Below are 24,180 nucleotides of genomic sequence, written 5' to 3'. Positions count from 1 at the left end.
CACGTTGCCAGCTCCGCCCCCTCACCAGCTCCACCCCCTCACCAGCCCCGCCCCCTCACCTGCTCCGCCCCCTCACCTGATCCAACCCCTCACCAGCCCCGCCCCCTCCCCTGCTCCGCTCCCTCACCAGCTCCGCCCCCTCACCTGCTCCTCGTCTCCGATGGCGGCGATGTATCCCAGGATGCTTTGCATCTCCTCCTGGGACATGCCTTTGCTGATGTAGTACTTGAGGAGGCCGCAGAGCGAGGCGCGGATGGTGCGGATGTCGTCGTCGCTCAGATCGCCCTCCTTACCGCTGGTCCTCCTGAAGCAGCCGGAGGGGAGAAAGGTGACACTCTGTATCAGGGAGAGATACCAGTAACACAGAAGTGTACGTCTATAACAGGGGTTCTCAAACCTTCTTATACCGCAACCCCATTTTATTTAGGATTTCTTTGGGCGAAGTTTTGAACTTGATCGTGCATATTTATTAGAAAATGTAATTACAGAACTATGTTATCAATACACATTTATAAAAACTAGGCATATTTAGCCAAAATATGTTGCCAGAACATAAATATATATATATATATACGTATATATATTTTTTTTTACTTGCCAATGCACTGTCACCTACCCACGACCCACTTTGGGTCACGACCCGTAGTTTGAGAACCGCTGGTCTATAATAAATCACAACGAGATACACAATGGACTACAATGCAGAATGACTTGGGTCTGTGAGGAGTATGTGGTCAGGGTCATTCAGTACAACCCAAGGACACGCTATTACTTAACACAATCTGCGCCGGCAACGAGTTAACTCGCTATTGCCCGCCATGCGTTCAGCACCATTTTTCGTTTATTCGCTATCTATTCATAATTCATAGCTGCAGCCTCTGGTATACCCTTCAGACCCTGTCTGAGCTGGCAGACGGTCAACACCGCCCTCTACTGCCATGTGGAGCTATTGCATCTCATTGAAAATGGGCTGGTGTGTTTTAGGAGCAGATCTGAGCCAGGCAGGCGGGGTTTAAATACTCAGGCGAGCCAGTTCTATGCAACGATGGCATCGAACAGTAACCCCACCCGCCCGCCCATATGTAACAATCGGTAGTGTGGTACGGACCTCCACGAGCAGTATTTGGAATGGCGATCAGATAATTGGATTATTTCTTTTGTGGTAATTACAGCTCAATGAAATGATGTAGATGAAAGAATATCAATACCTCGTCTTATAGTGACTGCTACCTTATCATTTCATTGAGCTGTAATTAACACAAGGATTCAGTGTCCTGGTGACATCACTGGTGGCCACATTCAAACTCATTCACTCTCAAAAACTGTCAAACTAAACAAATGTGTGTAAAACTGTTGAGTTTTTGGGATGTATGTGGGATGATGTGCAAAATAAATCAGCATTGTTTTTTGGTGAAGTGCCCGTTTAAGAGAGTTCCAAATAGCATAATTTCCATCTACAAATCAAGCTCTTCAATAATATGTGTGAATGTACCCCACATTGACGATGGACAAAAATCACGGATTGTGTCTTTAAAAACACTATAAAATGAGTTCACATTATGTCATATGTATTAAAGTAGGACATTCCAAAACCAAGGGACAGTGACCAAGTATTCCTCATTGACCCGCTTATTAACATCGACAATAACTCCTGGTGCCCTCTATTAATAACCAGATTAATCAGCTGTGGTGGAGCGGTTTACAATTTATTTCACGAAGAGCTATGCCATGATATTACAAGCCTGTTCAGTTTCTAATAGCTTCAAATATTATAATCCATTATACAGTTGGAATAAGATGTCATCAAAACATTTGACTAATATGAAAGAAATTGGAAACATTAGCCACATCACATGGAAAAGAATAAAGGAAAAGAGAGAGAAGAAATTCTGGGATATGTAGTCTCACCCGTAATAGAGGCGAATGGTGTCCAGCAGGAATTGGACTCCGTATTTTTTCCTGAACTGCTTCCTGTTGTCTTTGATGACGGTGGACATGTACTGGATGTGACCTTCACCACAACACACACACACACACACACACACACACACACACACACACACACACACACACACACACACACACACACACACACACACACACACACACACACACACACACACACACACACACACACACACACACACACACACACACACACACACACACACACACACACACACACACACACACACACACACACACACACACACACACACACAGGACAAGAGCAACTCAGCACAAGGCCACTTCATGCAAGGCTAACACATGGTAGTTGAAGCAGCAAATATCTAGGTACAGAATGTTATAGAAAACATTGCTGGTCCATTAAAAGAACACGCCAACATTTTGGGAAATTAGCTTACAGTCTTCTCCAGAGAGGGACAAGAAGATAGATATCAGTTTCCTCTCTGTGCGTTCAGTAGAAAGCTATCTGGCTGCACGTTAGCCTAGCTTCGCACAATAAATGGAAGCGGACAGTGACGGGTAGCCTAGGCAGTGTCCAGTTAACACCTCTCCCGAAGGCTAACCGGTCATGTCCGCTTCCATTCATTGTGCTAAGCTAGGCTAACATGCAGCCAGATAAGCCACATCGGGCTGGACGGTATGGTCTAAAATTTATATCACAGTATAATTTTAAACATAGACGATAACGGTATATATCACGGTATATAAATGCTTCTGAAGAGGTAAAACTGGTGCCGCGGAGTCACGTTAGAACGTTAGAGGCTAACGTTAGCCCGTTGCTGCGCTAAAGCAAGTCTCCTCTAAGCCTCCTTACCCAAATTGAAATGCCCAAACTATATGGCAAGGTCCATGAGAAAGTGGAGAAAAACTCAGTACAATTAAACACTATGCAACGACCACTGCAAACGTCGAGTGAATCGTCAAGTAACGTTAACGTCATTGCTACTGCTGTGACTAGCTGCTTTAGTCTACCGGTCACAAGGTATGAAGGTATAGTCAAAATCCATACCGTAGAGCAAATTCATACCGTTTATACGGTATACCGTTTATACCGTCCACCCCTACAACACAGGTTAATTTTGTTTTGCGTGCGTTCACTCGTTCAACCAGTCACTCATCGCTACATGTGTCCATATCCACACGCTCCCACCCCCAGCTCACCGATCCGCAGGGGGAAGTCTCCCTGGGCCCAGATGCTGAAGTTGAACAGCAGGTGTGTGTTGAGCTGCTGGAGAAGAGCCTGGTTCTTCTCGTAGGTCACCTGCTCCACCAGCAGCTGCACGGCCACCAGCACGCTCACGTCCACCAGGCCCATCGGCAGCTGAACAGAACCAACACACATCTAAGTCTGTAATGTAAACTAAAATACAACAACACATATCTATGTTTGTAATGTAAACAAAAATATGGACACTTAAAAGGGATGATGATGATGATTTTGGTAGAGTCATTGAATCTACTTTGCGTGCACTGTACAGACAGGAGGCAGGAGCTTGACCCCATTGACTTTGCATTTGTTTCTGGCTAACTATCCAGAGCTAGTATGAGGAACAGCATGGATTGTGTTGAGAAAGGACTCTACCGATCAACATTGTAACTGAGGGGTACAATTCCCTGACTGTATTGTTAGATATGGTATTTAATACCACTACCTCTTGTACTTTAACTTCTGGCCATTCAGTACATGATATAAGTATGATGAACACTTTCCCACCTGATGAAACGAAGTCCACACAAATGTACAAATCGAATATTTAATATAGCAAAAGGTATATACAACGTTCACTTGTTTACACTTATGATTTGAAATATGCACTTGTATGGCAAATGAGTATTCGTAGGTAAATCAACATTGAATGTCCAATCTCTGGTTACGCAGGGAGTAAGTATACAACCTGGATATTTAGGAAACTATAGCGATGGTACTTAAATGATTATAGCTGGATACACTAAGGGGGGGGGGGGGTCCCGCTGGTTGTAAGACAGTAGGAGGGGGGGGGTTAGAGAAGCCGCTGGCGGTATCCCATCTGGCCGACGATTTCTTGGGAGAATTCAAAGTCTTGAACACGGTGCCCACAGAACCTCGGTCCGCAGACGAATACAGCTGGACCCTCTGGTGGACGGTAGCTCTGGGTAGTGACTGGTCGATAATCATGACGACTGTTCCTTCTGTCAAATTGTCTCTCTCTTTTACCCACTTCTGGCGGGTCTGTAGAGACGGTAGGTAGTGGAGTAGGAAGCTGCTCCAAAACTTGTCAGCTAGTACTTGACTGTACCTCCACATTCTTCGGCCGTTCGCTTCTTCAGGCCTGTACATTGTCTGGGGTAGCGCGGGGTCCAGCCGCCCCATTAGGAGTGTGTTGGGGGTGACTGGGTCGACATCTGCTACATCACTGGAGACGTAACCGAGGGGCTTTGAGTTCAATACTCCCTCGATCTCCGTGAGGACTGTCATTAGGACTTCCTCCGCCACAGTCTGGGCCCCAAGCACGGCGTACAGGGCTGTCTTTATAGAACGTACTTCTCGTTCCCAGGTTCCACCGAAGTGGGGTGCGTTCGGGGGATTAAACTGGAAGTCAATCTGGGATGGAGCGAGGTGGGTCTTAAGTTCTGGGCCCATAGCTTGGAAGCTCTCTCTCAGCTCTCTTTCTCCGCCTTTGAAGTTTGTCCCGTGATCAGACAACAATGTAGACGGTTTTCCTTTCCGTGATGTGAATCTTCGGAAGGCCATAAGGAATGAGTCTGTGCTCATGGTCGGAAGGAGCTCGATATGTATCGCTCTGGTGGTCATGCATTTGAATACAATACCCCACCGCTTCTCGGTTCCTCTTCCTCTCTTTATATACAACGGGCCAAAGCAGTCCATGCCTGTGGAGTGGAATGGCTTGTCGCCGAGTCGGAGGCGACAGGGGGGTAAGTCAGCCATCCGTGGTATGCTGGGCTGCGCGCGCCACTTACGGCAGTCTAGACAGGTTCGCTGGAAGCGCCGCACTGCTTCTCTCCCTTGCAGTATCCAATAACGACGTCTGATCTCCGCGAAGACTCTCTCTGCTCCTGCGTGGTGTACATCCTCGTCGTATTTCTTTATGATCAGCTCTGTGACCTTGTGTCGGCTGTTCAAGACGATCGGGTACTTAATATCATCCGGTAGATCGGGGGCTCTCCGCAGGCGACCACCCACTCTGATGAGATTATGGGCGTCACTCTCTGGTGCCAGGTGGAGCAGTCTGCTGTCTGATGGGACGGGGTTTCCTCCCTGTAGACAGTCTAGCTCATCGGGGAACGAGTCTCTCTGGGCTCGTTGTAGTAGAAGAAGTTCTGCTTCTTCGTAGTCAGCTGCTGACATGTCAGTGGTGGACTGAATCTCTGGGTGGTGCCGCAGGAATGTTCTTTGCTGCGCACTCTCTAGGGTAATGCAGTCATCTATGTTGGGGTCTGTGGAGGCGACTGTGCTCAGTCCACAGAACATAGGTTTCTTGTTCTCAGCCTCCTTGTTACTTGCTTCCCGTGGGGTGGGCGTAGGCCACTCTCCTTCCGGGAGCTTGAGGAATTCTGGTCCGTCACTGTAGATGTTGCAACGGGTTAGGTCATCCAGAGACATTCCCCGGGTGATGACGTCAGCTGGGTTGTGTTTGGTGTCCACATACCGCCAGCTCGCTGCTTCTGTTAACTCTTGAATCTCGGTGACTCTGACTCCCACGAAGACTTTGTATCTGCATGAATCAGACTTGATCCATGTGAGTACTGTCGTGGAATCTGACCACAAGATTGTTCTGTGCACCGGAATGGTGAGTTCACGTTGGATTAACGTGGCTAGATGCGCTCCTGCTAGGGCTGCGCAGAGCTCTAGACGTGGGATAGATTGTTGCTTACGTGGGGCTATTCTTGAGCGGGCCAGGATGAAAGCAGTGTGTATCTTTCCTCCCTTCTCTTGGGCACGCAAGTAGGCCACCGATCCATAGGCTACTTCGGAGGCGTCGCTGAAGACGTGTAGATCAATCTCGCATGTCTCTGGCCTCACTGTGGATGGGAAGTAGCTGCGGCGTATATTGACGCCTGGGAGTGAGCGGAGTTCCGTCTCCCACTCTCTCCATGTTGAGGCAAGGTGTGCGGGTATTGGGTCGTCCCAGCCCTGGTCCTTGTCCCATAGTGCTCGTACAATCATCTTTGCCCTGGTGGTGTAAGGTAGAATACATCCCAACGGGTCATATTGTCTGGCGAGTGTTCTGTACACACTCCGTCTGGTGGTCGGTATTGCAATGTATGACGCCGTGGATGGCTGATACATCGGCGAGCGCTGGGGGGGAGGCCTCCTAGGCGAGTCTCCTCTTGCGCCTCTCTGTGGGCTGGTACCGGCAGGGTACCATGGCCCGCTGGTCCAGGTGCTGTTCCTCGGGGCTGGTCGTGCGTCATGCTCACCCGTGAATAGAGTCGGGGGTCTGTAGCGCAGCGCCGCGGGGGTATAGCCTGGGCTGTATTGGACCTCCTGGTCCGGTGGAGCACTGTGCTGTCGTCGGGCCCGGTTCTCCTCCTCTCCCTCTTCTTCCTCTATCAGGTCCTCCAGATCCTGTAGTCGTTTGTTTAGCTTCTCCGCAGTGTATGCCGCTCCTTCCTTGTAGCTGGGTCTCGCTTGGACCGGTCTGGGAAAGGGGTCTGCGGGGGGTATAGGCTTGGTCTGTTGGTCAAGTTCAGGGTCGCTTGCTCGGTTAGGAGGCGCTGCCCTTGACTGTTGTCTCGACGAGTTCCTTGAACCCCTGGCGGAGGGAGAGGGTGTTGCCCTGGGGATCATCAGCCGCTTCATTAGCCGCGCCCGTAACTTGTCGCGCTCGGCTTGGCGCTGGATGAGATCGATGTTGCGCTCTGCTTCTCTTTGGGCATAGTCAGCGGCGCGCTGGGCTTCGGCGGCGGCGCGCTCTGCTTCTCTTTGGGCATAGTCAGCGGCGCGCTGGGCTTCGGCGGCGGCGCGCTCTGCTTCTCTTTGGGCACCGTCAGCGGCGCGCTGGGCTGCGGCGCGCTCTGCTTCGGCGGCGGCGCGCTCTGCTGCGGCCCGGTCTCTTACCATATTAATTTCCGTCTGAAGGCGTCTCATCTCCCGGCGTATGCGCTCTTCTTCGCTCCGTTGTTGCGCTTGGAGTTGTTCGCGCTCGCTAAGCGTCTGTGCTTGGAGTCGATCGCGTTCGGTAGAGGCTGTCAGGCTGACGAGGAACGCCTGTTGTAGCATCCTCTCCGCTTCGCTGGGGGAAGGCGGTTGTGGAGTTGAGCCGCTCCTGGGTGAGCCGCTCCTGGGTGAAGCACTCCTGGGTGTACTCGTTGGGGAGTCCTGGAGCTCTATTTCCTCGGCGCTCTCCTCCTCTTCTTCCGTGCAGAGTTCTCTCTCTGTAGGGTTGTCTTCCTCCCGGGGCTGGTCGGGGACTACTTCTTCGGTAGTGGCGGGGGGTAAAGGCATGTCAGCTCCCTCCTGGTCCCCACCGTGAGCTTGGTCAGTTACGTTAGAACCTACTAGGGTCTCTGTGGTCGGGGAAACCTGGTCGTTAAGGTCAGACATAATTTTACTTTCTACTTTTACCGCGTTTACCGTTTGTCGAAGGCTAGGTAGTTGACTGACAGCGTAAGCCTCTAAGTACTGAGGTGTCTGTCGTCTGCGCCGCGGGCGTTCTAGGTTAGGAGGACCGTTTCGTGGAGTGTTCATCATAGGCCATTTCAATATTAATAACACTATATTAATATTACACTAGTTACCTCCGGCTCGAAGGACCAATTGTAACTGAGGGGTACAATTCCCTGACTGTATTGTTAGATATGGTATTTAATACCACTACCTCTTGTACTTTAACTTCTGGCCATCCAGTACATGATATAAGTATGATGAACACTTTCCCACCTGATGAAACGAAGTCCACACAAATGTACAAATCGAATATTTAATATAGCAAAAGGTATATACAACGTTCACTTGTTTACACTTATGATTTGAAATATGCACTTGTATGGCAAATGAGTATTCGTAGGTAAATCAACATTGAATGTCCAATCTCTGGTTACGCAGGGAGTAAGTATACAACCTGGATATTTAGGAAACTATAGCGATGGTACTTAAATGATTATAGCTGGATACACTAAGGGGGGGGGGGGGGTCCCGCTGGTTGTAAGACAGTAGGAGGGGGGGGTTAGAGAAGCCGCTGGCGGTATCCCATCTGGCCGACGATTTCTTGGGAGAATTCAAAGTCTTGAACACGGTGCCCACAGAACCTCGGTCCGCAGACGAATACAGCTGGACCCTCTGGTGGACGGTAGCTGCCGGTCCACAACGGAGAGACGTGAGGCGACCTCACTGGTGTAGAGCGCCGTCTCACCTGGAGTCCTCTCCGGGGGGTAGTTCCAACACTCCGCAGTGTTGGCCGTTATCCATGGAATAATCAAAGCACCCAAAGCATAATCCAAGCCGTGGAAGGCTCGCCGTCGTCCGGGTAGAGTAATCCAATATACAGGTCCAGTCGCCCTGGCCCGGAGCTCCTCGGATGCAAGCACCACTAGGGGTCTGCCCAGCCTGGTTAAGCGTCCAGATAACGTCAGGAACGATGGGGGTACTGATAACTTTAGAACTCTAACCGAACGATGCACCATACATAAATAGACTATTATTAGCTTAATAGAATACGTCCAACTCGACGGTATAGTGCCAAACTATGACTATTCAACTATTAATCCACACGATATCTCAATGCCTATTCTGAGGCCAAGTAGGCCTTACTACACCACACGTGCGTCGTGGGTGAGGCTTCGCGTCTGTCACTCTGTTGGAGGGTAAAGAACTGGACTAAAAGAAAGTTCTACTTTACTTGCGCCATATATATATGCGCTATGAACAAATAGTACCATTCGTATTTCGCCATACGTATTCCTACGCGGAACCGGGGCTTGCCACGACATGTTGGGCGGCACGATTGAACTTGAACCTAGGGGTATGGCAACCTGGCGCCAGGTTCTCGTCCAATGGTAGAATGAAACTATTATGGGCTGTTTAGTAGACTAAAGGGATATTCAGTGCATATTGTACAAGGAATATACAGGGGATATCAAACGATATACAAACACTATTTAAATATATATATATAAATAAATATATATATTCGGTTTAATCTGATCCTTCACAACAAACATCATCATTAGTAAGTAGCGAATAGGGCTAGGTTTCCAAAGAATCTGAACTATTGCTTTAAGACAAATGTCTGTAAAATAAGTGAGACTTAACTGAATTATAGTTGAGCAGGAACCAAACTAGTTTGTATTGTATATTATATTCTATATTCTAAACAGCTTAATCTTCACTGATGATGAAATTATCTTTATATTTAGGTAATAGGTAGGTATATCAAAAAAAGATTATGTAATGAGTGAATTCACTGGCAAAACGTCTGATGTCCTCTCTACTAACTTTAAACCACATATTCTCTATCAAGCTAGCTATGAGATGCATGCAGACAGTGCTGCTGAGTCTGCATGCATCTCATAGCTAGCTTGATAGAGAATATGTGGTTTAAAGTAAACAATGACTGAGTATTATGAGTTATGTGACTGAGTTATATGTAAACAATGACTGAGTATTATGACTGAGTTATATGTAAACAATGACTGAGTATTATGACTGAGTTATATGTAAACAATGACTGAGCATTATGACTGAGTTATATGTAAACAATGACTGAGTATTATGACTGAGTTATATGTAAACAATGACTGAGTATTATGACTGAGTTATATGTAAACAATGACTGAGCATTATGACTGAGTTATATGTAAACAATGACTGAGCATTATGACTGAGTTATATGTAAACAATGACTGAGTATTATGACTGAGTTATATGTAAACAATGACTGAGTATTATGACTGAGTTATATGTAAACAATGACTGAGCATTATGACTGAGTTAGATGTAAACAATGACTGAGTATTATGACTGAGTTATATGTAAACAATGACTGAGTATTATGACTGAGTTATATGTAAACAATGACTGAGCATTATGACTGAGTTATATGTAAACAATGACTGAGTATTATGACTGAGTTATATGTAAACAATGACTGAGCATTATGACGGAGTTATATGTAAACAATGACTGAGCATTATGACTGAGTTATATGTAAACAATGACTGAGCATTATGACTGAGTTATATGTAAACAATGACTGAGCATTATGACTGAGTTATATGTAAACAATGACTGAGCATTATGACTGAGTTATATGTAAACAATGACTGAGCATTATGACTGAGTTATATGTAAACAATGACTGAGCATTATGACTGAGTTATATGTAAACAAAGACTGAGCATTATGACCGAGTTATTATGTAAACAATGGAGTTGGAGCAAACTGTGATGACACCATTTCTAAATGACCCCAAGCATTTTTCTCTGCATTATGTTCTGAAAATATACTGTATATATATATATCGGCACCTATCGGCCAAAAATATCGACCAATACTGAAACGTCTGCGATAGGCCAATATCGGCCAAGTGATTAAATCGGGTCAAGAGTTGTTCCAGACCTTTTGCAGCAGGGCTCCCAGCGTGGCCACAGTGTGGCAGTGCAGCAGGCTCTCCTGGTTGATGGGGTGCCTCTGGAGGAAGTGCTTCAGCACCAGCAGGAAGGTCGCCACCAAGTTCTTCTCCAGACGCGCCTCTGAAAAAGTCATCATACACATTTCAGCATGTGGCCCACTGACCCTCAGGGTTCCCACAGACATTGCACAATTTAATTCAAAGACTTTCAAGGACTTTTCTAAGCACTATTTTCCATTTTAAAAGGGCATTTAAAAGGATACAATTCACTTTTAAATGCTGTTTTATTGAAAAGAAAATCAGATCCAATATTTAGTTTAAAACCAATTTCCGACAATTGGTTACACTTTAGATAAAAAAAATATATTTCTTGATTCAGAACAATTTGATCATAGATGAACAAAACGTTCAATGCGAATGGTTAGGGCCTTGCATTTGTTTTGTAAATAATCAAGCACTTTAACACATTCGGCGCCAGACCCGAGATATCCCGGGTTAACTCGCCATGCGTATATAATATATATATTTTTTTATGTTCTGGCAACATATTTTGGCTAAATATGCCTCGTTTTATAAATGTGTATTGATAACATAGTGCTGTAATTAAATGTTCTAATAAATATGCATGATCAAGTTCAACAACGTGTGCTTTTATTTTGATATTCCTTAATTCCACTTTGAAATTATGCAATACATTAAGTGTGGGGTCGCCAAAAAAAATTGGGTCGTGGTATAAAAAAGTTTGAGAACCCCTGCTCTAGTTTGTACCTCTAACTTCGCTCTGACATTAGGATTTAACTCGTCAGAGCCTCTGAAAGACAGTAATGTCGATGGTATACGGCTAATAAAATGACACATTGTAAGAGGATCCGTTCCACAGTCAGACCTGAAGATCTATTGGACGGGAGGATGACCCAGTCTCCGTCGGCGGGTGTAGCCAGGTCTGGGGTGATGAACTCTGACCCGGTGGCAGGGTCGTTGCCCTGGTGCTCGGGGGTCAGCAGGGCCAGCTGCTCCAGGATGGGGAAGAGCATGGGTATGCCACCCACACAGTTGATCATATCCTGGGGACAGTTACACGTAGCGAGAGGAATGGATATCGGTCCCAAACCATAGGATATATATACACAAAAGTTAGGATATATAAAACACACTTTCTCATTGAACTGAATGAGAAGGTGTGTCCAAACTTTTGACTGGTACTGTATATAAACACTCTGAACTTTACATCAGATGAACTGATTCAAGCTTTATTGATATAATTATAGTGTTTTGTGCCTATGCCTATGATCTGTTTTTAAATTAGTTGATTTGTGCATATGCACTATTGTGTGTATTGACGAGCTCTTTCTGTTTATAGTCTTTTCTTGTGATTGTACAACCTGCCCTGGTCTGTACAGCACTTTGGCCAACGTGGGTTGTTTTTAAATGTGCTTTATGAATAGATTTGACTGGTCCGTTACCTTGATGTCCCAGTTGACCACTTTGTTCCCAGTCAACCTTCCGTGGAGCAGGTTGGGTGACAAGTCTAGACAGATGGGGTTCTTACAGGCCTGTTGAAGAACACAGGAGCATTTAACATGGATGTACAGATATAACATTTCCACTGCTGATACCTGGACTAAACATTCAAAGGGAACAGGCCAACCTTTTGTGGAATTACCTTATTTGTCAGAGAAGAACATTGGTACCCTCCTCATCTCTGTGTGTGCAGTACAGAGAGAGAGAGACCTGCAGTGCGCTAGCTAGTTTAGCACAATGGCTGGAAGTGGATTTGGACCAGCCTAGCTCCGTCAAAAGGAACAAAATACACTTCCAGACAACTCTAAAACGGTGTTATTCACATGCTGTGACTTGTATATTTATCATGTGTAGAAATAACAATGTAACATGAGACATTGTAATTTTCAAAGCAGATACATAGTCAATAGGCTCCGGATAGTTCGCCAAAAACCAATGCAAAGTCAATGGGGTCAAGCTCCTGTCTGTACAAGCTGACTGAGAACAACTGTAATCTACTCCACAGTGCTCACCAAGTAGATTTCAGGACTTCGTTTTATAGACTCTGGTGTTATAGAACTATGAAGCAGCTATTGACCATATTCACACAGCAGCCATTTTGCGATTATGCCATGCATGCCAAGGTGGGAACAGGGTGGAAAGGAACCCAGCCTGAGTGTGACATTAAAAGCAAAATGGCCACAGTGTGAATACAGTCAATGAAGCACAATATCAGCCCGCAGGTTAGAGTGCCAATTCCATTTGGCCATCTTGCACACCAGTCACACAAAGTGGATTTGGTTGTGACGGGTTCAAGTTATAGAAATGGGACGACGGACGGCAGCGCGGTCCAATCACCTTGGGCGAGTAGTGCAGCAGCAGTTTGGTTGAGAGGTCCCCGAGCTCCGCCTCCTGGGCCTTGAAGGGAGAGATGCAGTTTGGACCTGGGAGGGAGGGGGGGGGAAGAGAGAGAGAGAGAGATAGAGATGGAGATAGAGATAGAGATAGAGATAGAGATAGAGATAGAGATAGAGATAGAGATAGAGAGAGGTTGAGGTAGTCTACCTCAGTGGATGTTTCATGGGGGAGGGGTGGGTGGGGTAGAACCACCCACATTTAGAATTCAAACATATTTCCATAGGCCAGGAGTTCAATCAATATTTGTGAACATGAGCTAGTCTCTGATGAAAGCCAGAAACCAGAGAAGTAAGACTCAGACTTGTGATGTCCTCAGGTATAGATGGGAGACTCACAGAATATTTTTCTTTTTACACGTTATGTGCATCAGGGAACGGCCATACCTGTGCTGTGGGCATGTAGGCCTGAGGGAACATAGGGCCTAATTTGGGGGAACATAGGCCTGAGGGAACATAGGGCCTAATTTGGGGGAACATAGGGCTGAGGGAACAAAGGGCCTAATTTTGATGGGGGAAATATTTTTTTTAAATGGGGGAACATAGGTCTGTGGGAACATAGCCGTTGTAAATCAGCATTTTAGAATAGTCCCTGTCCCCACTCACCGGAGCTGCAGATGGCCTTGACGTGGTTGGGCTGGAGGGCCTCGTGGAAGACCATGACGCCTCCCAGCTGGCCCTGCAGGGAGGTGGGACTGCCCCACTCGCTGTCCTGGGTCCCCGCCGAGATCAGCTTGGTGACCGACTCAGGTTTGCTCCCCAGCAGGCCGCCCCAGGCCTGCGCGGACAGGATGCCCCCAAGCGAGGGCCGGCCCGAGGGGGCCGCGGCCGAGGGGCGGGTCGGGGATCTGGGAGGGCGGGGGCGTGGTCGTCCGGTGACCCGCGGAGCCGATGCAGCAGGAGGTGAAGGGCTGCAAGAAGGGAGGGGGAGGAGGGAGAGAGGAGAGGTGGAGGAGGAAGAGAGGAGAGGAGGAGGGAGAGAGGAGAGGAGGAGGAGGGAGAGAGGAGAGGAGGAGGAGGAGGAGGGAGAGGAGAGGAGGAGGGAGAGGAGAGGGAGGAGGGAGAGAGGAGAGGAGGAGGAGGGGAGAGAGGAAGAGGAGGAGGGAGAGAGGAGAGGAGGAGGAGGGGAGGAGAGGAGAGGAGGAGGGAGAGAGGAGAGGAGGATGGAGAGAGGAGAGGAGGAGGAGGAGGGAGAGAGGAGAGGAGGAGGAGGGAGAGAGGGAGAGGAGGAGGAGGGGAGAGGAGAGAGCAGAGAATCACAGTGAGTTTAAAGAACACGAAGCGGACACAGTGCACTGCAAAATAAAGTGGATCAGCTAGCCTAGCTTAAAACTCTGGGGGGCGGGGGGGGGGGGGGGGGGGGGGGGGGGGGGGGGGGGGGGGGGGGGGGGGGGGGGGGGGGGGGGGGCTGGCCAACAGCTAGGCTAGCTGGTCCGTATCCGCTTCCATTCATTTGTGCTAATCTGGGCTAGCTTGCAGTCGGACAGCTTTCTACTGAACGCACAGAGAGCAAATTGGTATCCATCTTCTTGTCCGCCTCTGGAGAAGACGTTAAGGGCATTTGCCATGATGTTGGCGTGTTCCTTTAAACTACACATTTTCAGCAGCTGCATAACTTGAAAAATATCTTTGTGTGTGTGGCTGGGATGCTACAGTAATGTGCATCATTTATCATGTATCTATTTGAATATGATTAAACATTTTCTCCGATGTCCAAATTCGGTATGCAGGCACCTGGTTTAAGAAACCATTGAGAAATACCTTTCACTGGCGAAAAATCACCCTCATGCACCCGGGAAACCAGGACCGATAGTATTTATCTTTGCGCTAATGAGACAACTCTGTGACGGCTCACCTCGGTCATGGAAGGGTATTTGAGTGGAGCGGACAGTTTCTGCTGACCATCCACATAGATGTAGACCAGGCTCTGTCCAAACGGCCGCTTCCCAGGAACGTGGACCACTCCAATGCTGTGCTGTGGGGCAGAAAAACACACACACACACGACTCAATCCCCCACAATACCTCAGAATTCTCATGTCATTGTTCCAAAGGCAATTCATGAGCTTCCCAGTTCACTCGGAACCCGGCCAGAACAGAAGGAAGCGGCCGGTTACGCATCAATTACAGTACTGGCACGTATCACGCCACTTAATGTGAGAAAACCCAAACTGTCCTGTCAAACTGCGAGTGGAAAGGAGCTCGATGGTGGATATTTAAAAAGCTCTTTTAGTGCGTCTTCCCTCGTAAGTAAGAGGCTCACCCAGAGAGAGTCACAGAAGCAGCAGTCTGGCAGCATGACGGTGACATACTCCTTCTTAGTGCAGACGGCCACCACCAGCAGCCCTGCTGAGCTGATGAACGCCTCGAAGCCCGTCCCTCCTGGGGTGAAGAAGCTTCATGGGAGGAGAAAAGGAACACACCTTTAAAAGGAACACACCTTTAATAACACTGTCAGCGCCAACCCGAGAATTTCTCGGGTTATCTCGCCAGCGGTTGAGCGCCAGTACCCCCGAAAAATCTCTGGGTTTTCATTGTTTTTTCTATTTTAATATTCTATACACTTGTCAAGTTAGACCGCGCTCTCAAGATACGACACTGGGTGCTGAAATCCCATTAAGTATTATATAAAAGAAGCAGTGAAGCCAGACCAGCACTCTCAGGTTCAAAATTAATGGCCATTAATTTTGAACCTGAGAGTGCTGGTCTGGCTTCACTGCTTCTTTTATATAATATTCTATACACTCTCACGGACTTCGGTGTTATCATTGGAACTCATTCTGAGACCTCGATGGTGCAATGCCGGACGAATCCTGCTAGGTGGAAGTATCGCCTACCTTTTGAAACTTTATTTCACACTGTGTGTTACATTTTATATGGTCCGGGCAGAGAATTTGGACCCCGGCAAGTGAACCGCTTCATCCGAGCAACTTGGAGCGCGTCCAGCACACTTGATGCATATTTTGTGCCATTTCATGTCAGGGACCCGATGGACATCAATACTGGAAATTGCGATCAGACAATTGGAATATTCATTTTGGAATAACTCCTAGCAAAGGATTTTACATCAATCCTACTTTGATCCAACAATGATTTCACATCGATCGCAAAACGTGTATTCAAAACGTATGCCGTTGCTGACGATCAGAGCATCACAAAACGACCCCCCCCACCCCCCCCTTTGATGCCTTCATGATGAAACATAATACCTATTATATACCTTTGATTTGGAAATAATATCGTGTCCAGGCGAGCAACGCGAACGACTTTCGCAAAATGCACATAGCGCTCCATAACTCAGCTTCCAGGAATTAGCCCGGATCACTCTGAAACTATACAATATTCACCACGGTATAACACGCAAACGTATACATGAGATAGTGACTGTCAAATGAGCCATAGTATTGTCTCCATAGCTATAATATAGAATATAGATATAGCTCTGCAAACATCGTGACGCACAGTGAAAATGCCTATCTTTGAATGCGTTAAAGGAACACACCTTTAAAAGGAACACACCTTTAAAGGAACTGTTAGATCCTGATCGAACTGGCCAGTATCACGTCTTCGTCTGTTTTGGCTCTCCATCCAATTCCTCTGCGTTGTGTCATTTTAATGGTCCTGACGTCTCCGATACCGGTTGATAAGATCCTTATCTCTCCCCGTTAGTACAATCCGCAAACCATAATAATTCTCCACCTCCGTAAAAATTCGACACTTCGACAACGTGAAATACCTTACAAGGAAAAGCGTGGTTTTATTTGATAAACAGAAACCTCAGCTCAGATGTTAACAGATGTTATTGTCCTTGAAAAGTCTATTCTAATGATTTTTTGGTGTGTTCGTCTATCGTCCTTTTGTTATTCAGTCCAATAGTGTTCAGGCCTGGTCTTTAGCCTAACCTTCCTCGCGTTAGCCAAAGCTAATGATGATGTGGCATTCTTCCTCCCCCCCCCCCCCCCCCCCCCCCCCTCTCGATGAGAGGAGAGAGTGTCTTCTGTGTGATCTCAGTCCTACTCGCTCTTGGTCAGATTCTAGTCTGCCTTACACCCGGAAACACCGTTCGACTTATAGATCCTCGCCGTAGCAACGATAGCCCACCCCTTTCTGGTTGTCATGTGCCGCGCTGTCATGACAACTGCTAAATAACCTTTCACACATTAAAATGCAGTTTTCTACTGTTTCATTAAGATGAACCCCTCTCCCTTGCTCTCGCTATCAGTTTGTTCTTACAAGGAATTCAAAACATTCTCTCGCTGGCAGTGTGCCTCACAACAATCACCCTGCTCTACTAAACCACCGTCTCCTGCTTCCACCGTCCGCATGCACTTCGACCTCTCTGACCCGGCACCGTCACATACATTGAAAAAGCACCCCAAATCCTTCAGAACACACCATCTGTCGCGGCACTTTGCCCTCGTCTGTCGGCTTCACCTCTGATGGTGAAAATGATTGACCGCCTTTGTAGCCAAAGAAATTCTGGAGCCAACGGTATCCCACGTGAGGGCTGATTGCAACGGCAAAAGGGGTAGAAGAAGACCAACACGTTTTTGTTTTGACTCGCGCGTCTGAATGAATGGCAACGGACGGCCAATTTGGATAATTTAATTATTGTCATTATTATTTATTGTTACTGTTTTTTTTCTCCTCATATTTTTATATTCAGATCAAATTTGATTGCCTATATTTATGTCTTTCTTCTATCTGCCCATACCTGTACTTCCCCTCCCCCTCCCCCATGCTTTCCCCAAGGGGATCAATAAAGGAATATCTTATCTCTTATCTTATCTCTCTCTCTCTCTCCCTCACCTGTATAGCTGCTTCCTCTTGTCTCCATTACCGGGCGGGCCCAGCTGGTCCTGGTCCAATGACAGCCAGGCCAGGAAGCTGAAGGCGGAGCCCGGCCAGCGCTGGACGGTCGGCACGGCGATGCCGGCCATGCTGGGCGACAGGTCGAAGTACTGCATGGCGCTCTCCAGGCCCTGCTTCCTGACCATGGCCAGCAGGGCCTTGAGGGCGGGGCCCACGTACGGGTGAGGCTGGGGAGCACAGGCTGGGTGTGAGCAACAGCTAGTTTGTTTATTTGTTTATTATATGGATCCCCATTAGTCTACACCAGGGATTCTCAAACTTTTTTATACCACAACCCCATTTTATTTAGGATTTTTTTTGGCGACCCCACACTTAATGCATCGCGTAATTTCAACATGGAATTAAGGAATATCAAAATAAAAGCACACGTTGTTGAACTTGATCATGCATATTTATTCGAAAATTTTATTACAGCACTGTTATCAATGCACATTTATAAAACGAGGCATATTTAGCCAAAATATGTTGCCAGAACATTAAAAAAATTATATATATATATATATATATATATATATATATATATATATATATATAGATTTATTTATTTATTAAAATGTTTTACTTGCCAATGCCCCCCCATAGTTTGAGAACCGCTGGTCTACACCCATGGGTGAAAGACTATTCTTCCTGGGGTCCGAACACATAACTTAAAACATTGAAGTAATAACAAAACAATAAAAACATAACAAACACTTTAGCTTAAAAGAACACGCCAACATTTTGGGAAATTAGCTTAAAGGGGAGATGTTGCATAGCGATATAAACATAGTCATAGCATCAAATTAGTATTTAGATAAACCACAGAAAAAAAATCACGTTATAAAAATAAGCCTTTTCTAAGAAAAAACGATTTGTTATGTCCCTTCGTGTAGCATCTATCAACCAGTGCGCCGCCATTTTGTTCACGTTAAATGCTGACGTCACGGAGATGGTTTCGCCCGGAGCCTCCCACCTCAGAGAATTGCACTTGCACGCTGTAGCAATATTATTAGGCTCCTCAAATATCGTTGTTCATAAAAAAACATTTATGTAATATTTTACAGCATTGAGCAACCCCAACAGGGGGATGCTGCATATGTATTCTCTGTCATCTTTGAGATGGCGAGACCTGCAGTTGGCACCGTGTGAGGCCACGACATTTGAGCAAATTAATAATACTGCAGAATAATAATACATGTGTGACAAAACCATTCATTGTGTTTGATGTAAGCAAACTGATGCCAGACTGAAATATGTGTCGTTAATTCAGTATTTAACTTCTTGAATTCATATTTATTTAGGTTATGCTAATTAAAAACACAAATGTTAGACATCTAATTTAATTCTCTGCTTATTTATTAATGCTTAAATTCAGAATTCAGAAACGTTGCAGCAAACAATCCATATGTGCATTTGTTTACATAATGATAATGTACATAAATAACATAATATTATTGAGGGAGGAAAAAAAGGAAACTGATACCCAATACTTGAATGTGATTTGACCAAAGCAGAGTATACACACACAGACAGTGGAGCTGTTTGACTTGTTGCGTGGTGGCAAATGGCGATGTCTCGCAGATAATACAACTACAAGTATAATTATATAATATATTTTTTTTCGCTAGGTAACGTTACATTTGGTTGACAATTTACTGACCGACTTTCAAGACACTCGATGTTTACTAGGTAGGTAACCAGCAGTGTAAACCAGAAGCCAGCCCAACAACTACAGTGACGTCACCGTCTAGCTAACTCTAAAATGGCGCCGCCCATGGCGAAAACTGGGAAATTACATTTGAGTTTTCAGACAAATAAGCAGGATTTCACATTTGATTACGGTCTTACCCAAGGTACACAACAAACAAACTAGGCTCATATTGTTCAACGCTTCATCTCCCCTTTAATGTCTTCTCCAGAGAGAGACAAGAAGATAGATACTACGTTTCTACTGAACGCGCAGAGAGGAAACTGGTATCGGCACGGTGGTGTAGTGGTTAACACTGTCGCCTCACAGCAAGAAGGTCCAGGGTTCGATTCCCGCTTGGGGACCAGGTTTCCGCGATGCCAGGTACCCAGGTGGGGTATCTCCCGGGCCTTTCTGTGTGGAGTTTGCATGTTCTCCCCGTGCTCGCAAGGGTCCGTCCCCCCCCCCCCCCGATAAGAGAAACCCAATGCTGGGTCCGTGACGAAGACAGGCAGGAGCACTTAGATGGTCCCCAGGCGTGGCTCACGCCACAGCCCTCGTCTGCTCCGGGCTGCCCTTGGGGGGATGGACGACAGGATGGGTTAAGCGCAGAGGAGTATCGCATCGGCGATCCTACAAAAAACAATGCATGCGTGTGCAGGGGTGTAGCTCCAGATTCTGGGCTCCATGAAAGAATGTATTTGTAGGCCCCCAGTGAATGCGAGCGCGCGTCAGCGAAATTTTTTTTGGCCATTTTTTTATTGATGAAAACGCATAATATGGTTTTTACCTATACATTCGGATCAGCAGTTCAGCACCTGCACTGTTGGTGGGTGATCCTAGTAAAGGATGTCGCATTGCGTTCATCTTCAATGAATGGACCAATGCAATAGTCTACCAAAGCCCCCCCTCTCTCTCTATATATCTCACACACACACACACACACACTTCAGAAACAAACATAGTATCAATGAGAGCATCAATAATACACCTGAGTGATGTCTAGTAAAAAAAAAAAAACGCCCCTGAGCGTGTGTGTTCCGGTGTGTGTGCTAAACTAACCGCTGTGTGCCGCTAACATTGAGAGTCGTCTACATGCCAATTAAAGATCTCTGCAACAGGTCCTGCATTATTATTATTATCTTCTTGTCTCTCTCTGGAGAAGACGGTAAGCTAATTTCTCAAAATGTTGGCGTGTTCCATTAAGTACATTCTCAATATCTGCAAAATCACAACACAAAAAGGCTCCAACCACAAATACAATACTAACTAAATAAATCTCACTCAACTGTATTTCATTATTCATAACAGCGTTTGTCAACTTTTTCTTAAAAGTAAATTTGTTGCAGTCAAAATGTGAAAGATGTCCCAACTTTCCATGATATTCGAGAAATAAATAAACTAAATAAATAAAATAAACTAAACTAAATAAACTAAACTAAATAAACTAAATAAACTAAATAAACTAAATAAACTAAATAAACTAAATAAACTAAATAAACTAAAATAAACTAAAATAAACTAAACTAAACTAAACTAAACTAAACTAAACTAAAATAAAATAAATAAAATAAATAAAATAAATAAAATAAATAAAATAAATAAAATAAATAAATAAAATAAATAAAATAAATAAAATAAATAAAATAAATAAAATAAATAAAATAAATAAAATAAATAAAATAAATAAAATAAATAAAATAAATAAAATAAATAAAATAAATAAAATAAATAAAATAAATAAAATAAATAAAATAAATAAAATAAATAAAATAAATAAAATAAATAAAATAAATAAAATAAATAAAATAAATAAAATAAATAAAATAAATAAAATAAATAAAATAAATAAAATAAATAAAATAAATAAAATAAATAAAATAAATAAAATAAATAAAATAAATAAAATAAATAAAATAAATAAAATAAATAAAATAAATAAAATAAATAAAATAAATAAAATAAATAAAATAAATAAAATAAATAAAATAAATAAAATAAATAAAATAAATAAAAATAAAATAAATAAAAACACTGAAAACTCAGTGGGTAGCGCGGGGGCCCTCACCTGGCCGGGCTCCAGGGACCTGAGGAGCCGCAGTAAGCCCAGCAGCTCTGCGGCACTGAGGGACTGGGAACCCAGCGAGCCCAGGAGGCCCAGGAGGCTCTCGGCGCAGGCCCGGTGCAGCTGCTCGTGGCGGCCGAGGGCGGCCAGCGCCCGCGCGGCCGTGGCGGCATTGACGCAGGTGGCTCGCGTCTGGCGGTTCAGGCAGCAGAGGCGGCGCAGCCAGTCGGCGGTGAACAGCTGCAGCTCGGAGGAGGAGAGCTCCGGCAGCCACTGGACCAGCAGCATCAGAGGCTCCACGTTACTGAGGCCCAGGATGCCCACAGAGGTGTGTTCCCCCTCCACCGCCTTATACACACACGCACACACACACACACACACAAGTTAAGAGTGACAGACAGACACAGGGAGACAACAGCAGACAGACAAGACACACAGACAGACGACAGACAGACAGACAGACATACAGACAGACAAGACACACAGATAGATAGACAGACAAGACACACAGACAGACGACAGACAGACAGACAGACATACAGACAGACAAGACACACAGACAGACGACAGACAGACAGACAGACATTTAGACAGACACACAGACATACATACTGACAGACAGACATTTAGACAGACAGACAGACGACAGACGACAGACGACAGACGACAGACGACAGACGACAGACAGACAGACAGACAGACAGGCAATCAGACAGACAGACACACATTTAGACAGACAGACATACAGATAGATAGACAGACAGACACACATTTAGACAGACAGGCAGGCAGGCAGACAGACACACATTTAGACAGACAGACATACAGATAGATAGACAGACAGACACACATTTAGACAGGCAGGTAGGCAGGCGGACAGACAGGCAGGCAGTATCTCTCACCATGTTCATGAGCTCCTTCAACAGGTATCTGGATGGCTGGCCCAAGGAGACAAGCACCTCGTACAGGTGGTTGTACCCAATCCGCTCTTTGAACACCTCCTGTGGGGGCGGGACTTCTGTGTCAGTGTGTGTGTGTGTTTTTTTTTTAAGATATATATAACAGTCAGCCGATTAATACTAGACGATACGTCTCTCACTGATATAAATACTAGACGATACGTTTTTCACTGATATAAATACTAGACGATAAGTCTTTCTCTGATATAAATACTAGACGATACGTTTTTCACTGATATAAATACTAGACGATAAGTCTTTCTCTGATATAAATACTAGACGATAAGTCTTTCACTGATCTATTCATTGGCATTCGTGTCACACCCAAAGCACAGATACAATATTCCCATTCCACAATAGGGTATTGAAAACCTAGGCAGCCGCCTCACATGGCCTTGATATTGAATATCTAGACACAAAAGTAGATTTCTCTATGGTGAAAATGAATGGGTCTTCTTGACCTTCCTGGTTATCAACAGTTTAGCATTTGATTGGCTGAAAAGTATTGAAAAGTATCCAAAAGTGAGTGTGTGTGTGTGTGTAACCATTCACCTTTGCAGCTGGTGATTTGTGCATCACCGTCGTCAAGGCTTTGATGGTTGCTACAGCGAGAGAATCCAGTCGCCCTTGAAACACCTGAGAGGGACATCACACCCGTCAGTCACCCGCCAGAGCCAATCACCGTATCCTATCAGCGCTATGGGGGGGCGGGGAAGGGGTGTGTAGTAGTGTAGTTCCGGCTGAATGAATTCCATGCACAAATAAAAAGTGATGTCCAATGCCAAAATAATAATAATGATCATAAAGATGAGAGATCATAGCATGGATCACACTTGAAGTACCCTTACTGTACACACTAAGCAGGCCTACATGTTCTGTTCGTAGTTGAATGGGACTGCTTAAAGGTAGAATCTGTAATGCCGTCAAACAGTGACCTCTAGACAAAAGAGCCCCACTTGGTATTACGCTTTGTTTACTTTTTAGTTTTGATCCGACGTGTGGGTTGGAGTTTAGTAACTTGTTATACTGTGAATTTCTGCAGACCTCTCTTGGTAGAGCCTGAGGCGTGGCCAGCAGTAGCAACCCCTCCCCCTACACACACACTGAAATCCAACCCACACAAAAAAATTATTAAACAAAGCGTCATACTGTATTGTCATCTTTTGCCTTTCGCTGTTTGACGACATCACAGATTCTACCTTTAAAGTTGGCGATAAAAATAGGGATGGAACTTTTGAAACTAAGCGTTTCAATGTATTTCATCAGTAGCCCGAGTTGTACACATGTTTCTGGCCGACGCCAACTGTCCATCCGTTTGTATCTTTAGACTGGTTGGTGAGTTGAGCTTCAGATGGATCCTCAGTGACATCTCTAGTCTGTACGTGTGCTTGGGTGTGTAATGTATGCGTGTGTATGTGCTTGGGTGTGTAACGTACTGTGTGTGTGCTTGGGACTTGGGTGTGTAACGTATGATTGGGTGTGTAATGTGTGTGTGTGCACATCTGTACATGCATCAACGTTGGCTTGTTATTGGCTGATCTAATCAATAATGTTCCTGATTACTGGTGCTACTGTAGAGGTCTTGAAATACAAGAGCTGGTATTATTACTCTTACTGGCCAGGAGGCTCTATTCCTACTCCAGGACCGTCTTGTACAGTATGTGTTA

At 45.3% G+C, this 24,180-nt stretch overlaps 1 protein-coding gene across 1 annotated transcript in view; it reads right to left on the bottom strand.

Moving 5' to 3' along the window:
• Positions 1-24,180, bottom strand: part of nbeal1 (neurobeachin-like 1) — a gene marked incomplete at its 3' end in the record, with an annotated part of 156,290 nt that overhangs the window by 55,177 nt on the left and 76,933 nt on the right. The window contains 15 exon segments of the mRNA XM_084319022.1: positions 145-304; positions 1,909-2,011; positions 3,130-3,289; positions 10,526-10,659; positions 11,425-11,602; positions 12,002-12,091; positions 12,897-12,982; positions 13,559-13,785; positions 13,787-13,863; positions 14,808-14,927; positions 15,215-15,347; positions 17,761-17,990; positions 21,558-21,902; positions 22,457-22,555; positions 23,066-23,149. Coding sequence (XP_084175148.1) covers positions 145-304; positions 1,909-2,011; positions 3,130-3,289; positions 10,526-10,659; positions 11,425-11,602; positions 12,002-12,091; positions 12,897-12,982; positions 13,559-13,785; positions 13,787-13,863; positions 14,808-14,927; positions 15,215-15,347; positions 17,761-17,990; positions 21,558-21,902; positions 22,457-22,555; positions 23,066-23,149 — 2,226 coding nt within the window.

This window comes from Notolepis coatsorum (assembly GCF_963971535.1).
Source record: "Notolepis coatsorum genome assembly, chromosome: 1".
NCBI lineage: Eukaryota > Metazoa > Chordata > Actinopteri > Aulopiformes > Paralepididae > Notolepis > Notolepis coatsorum.
This window is presented reverse-complemented; position numbering and strand designations above follow the sequence as displayed.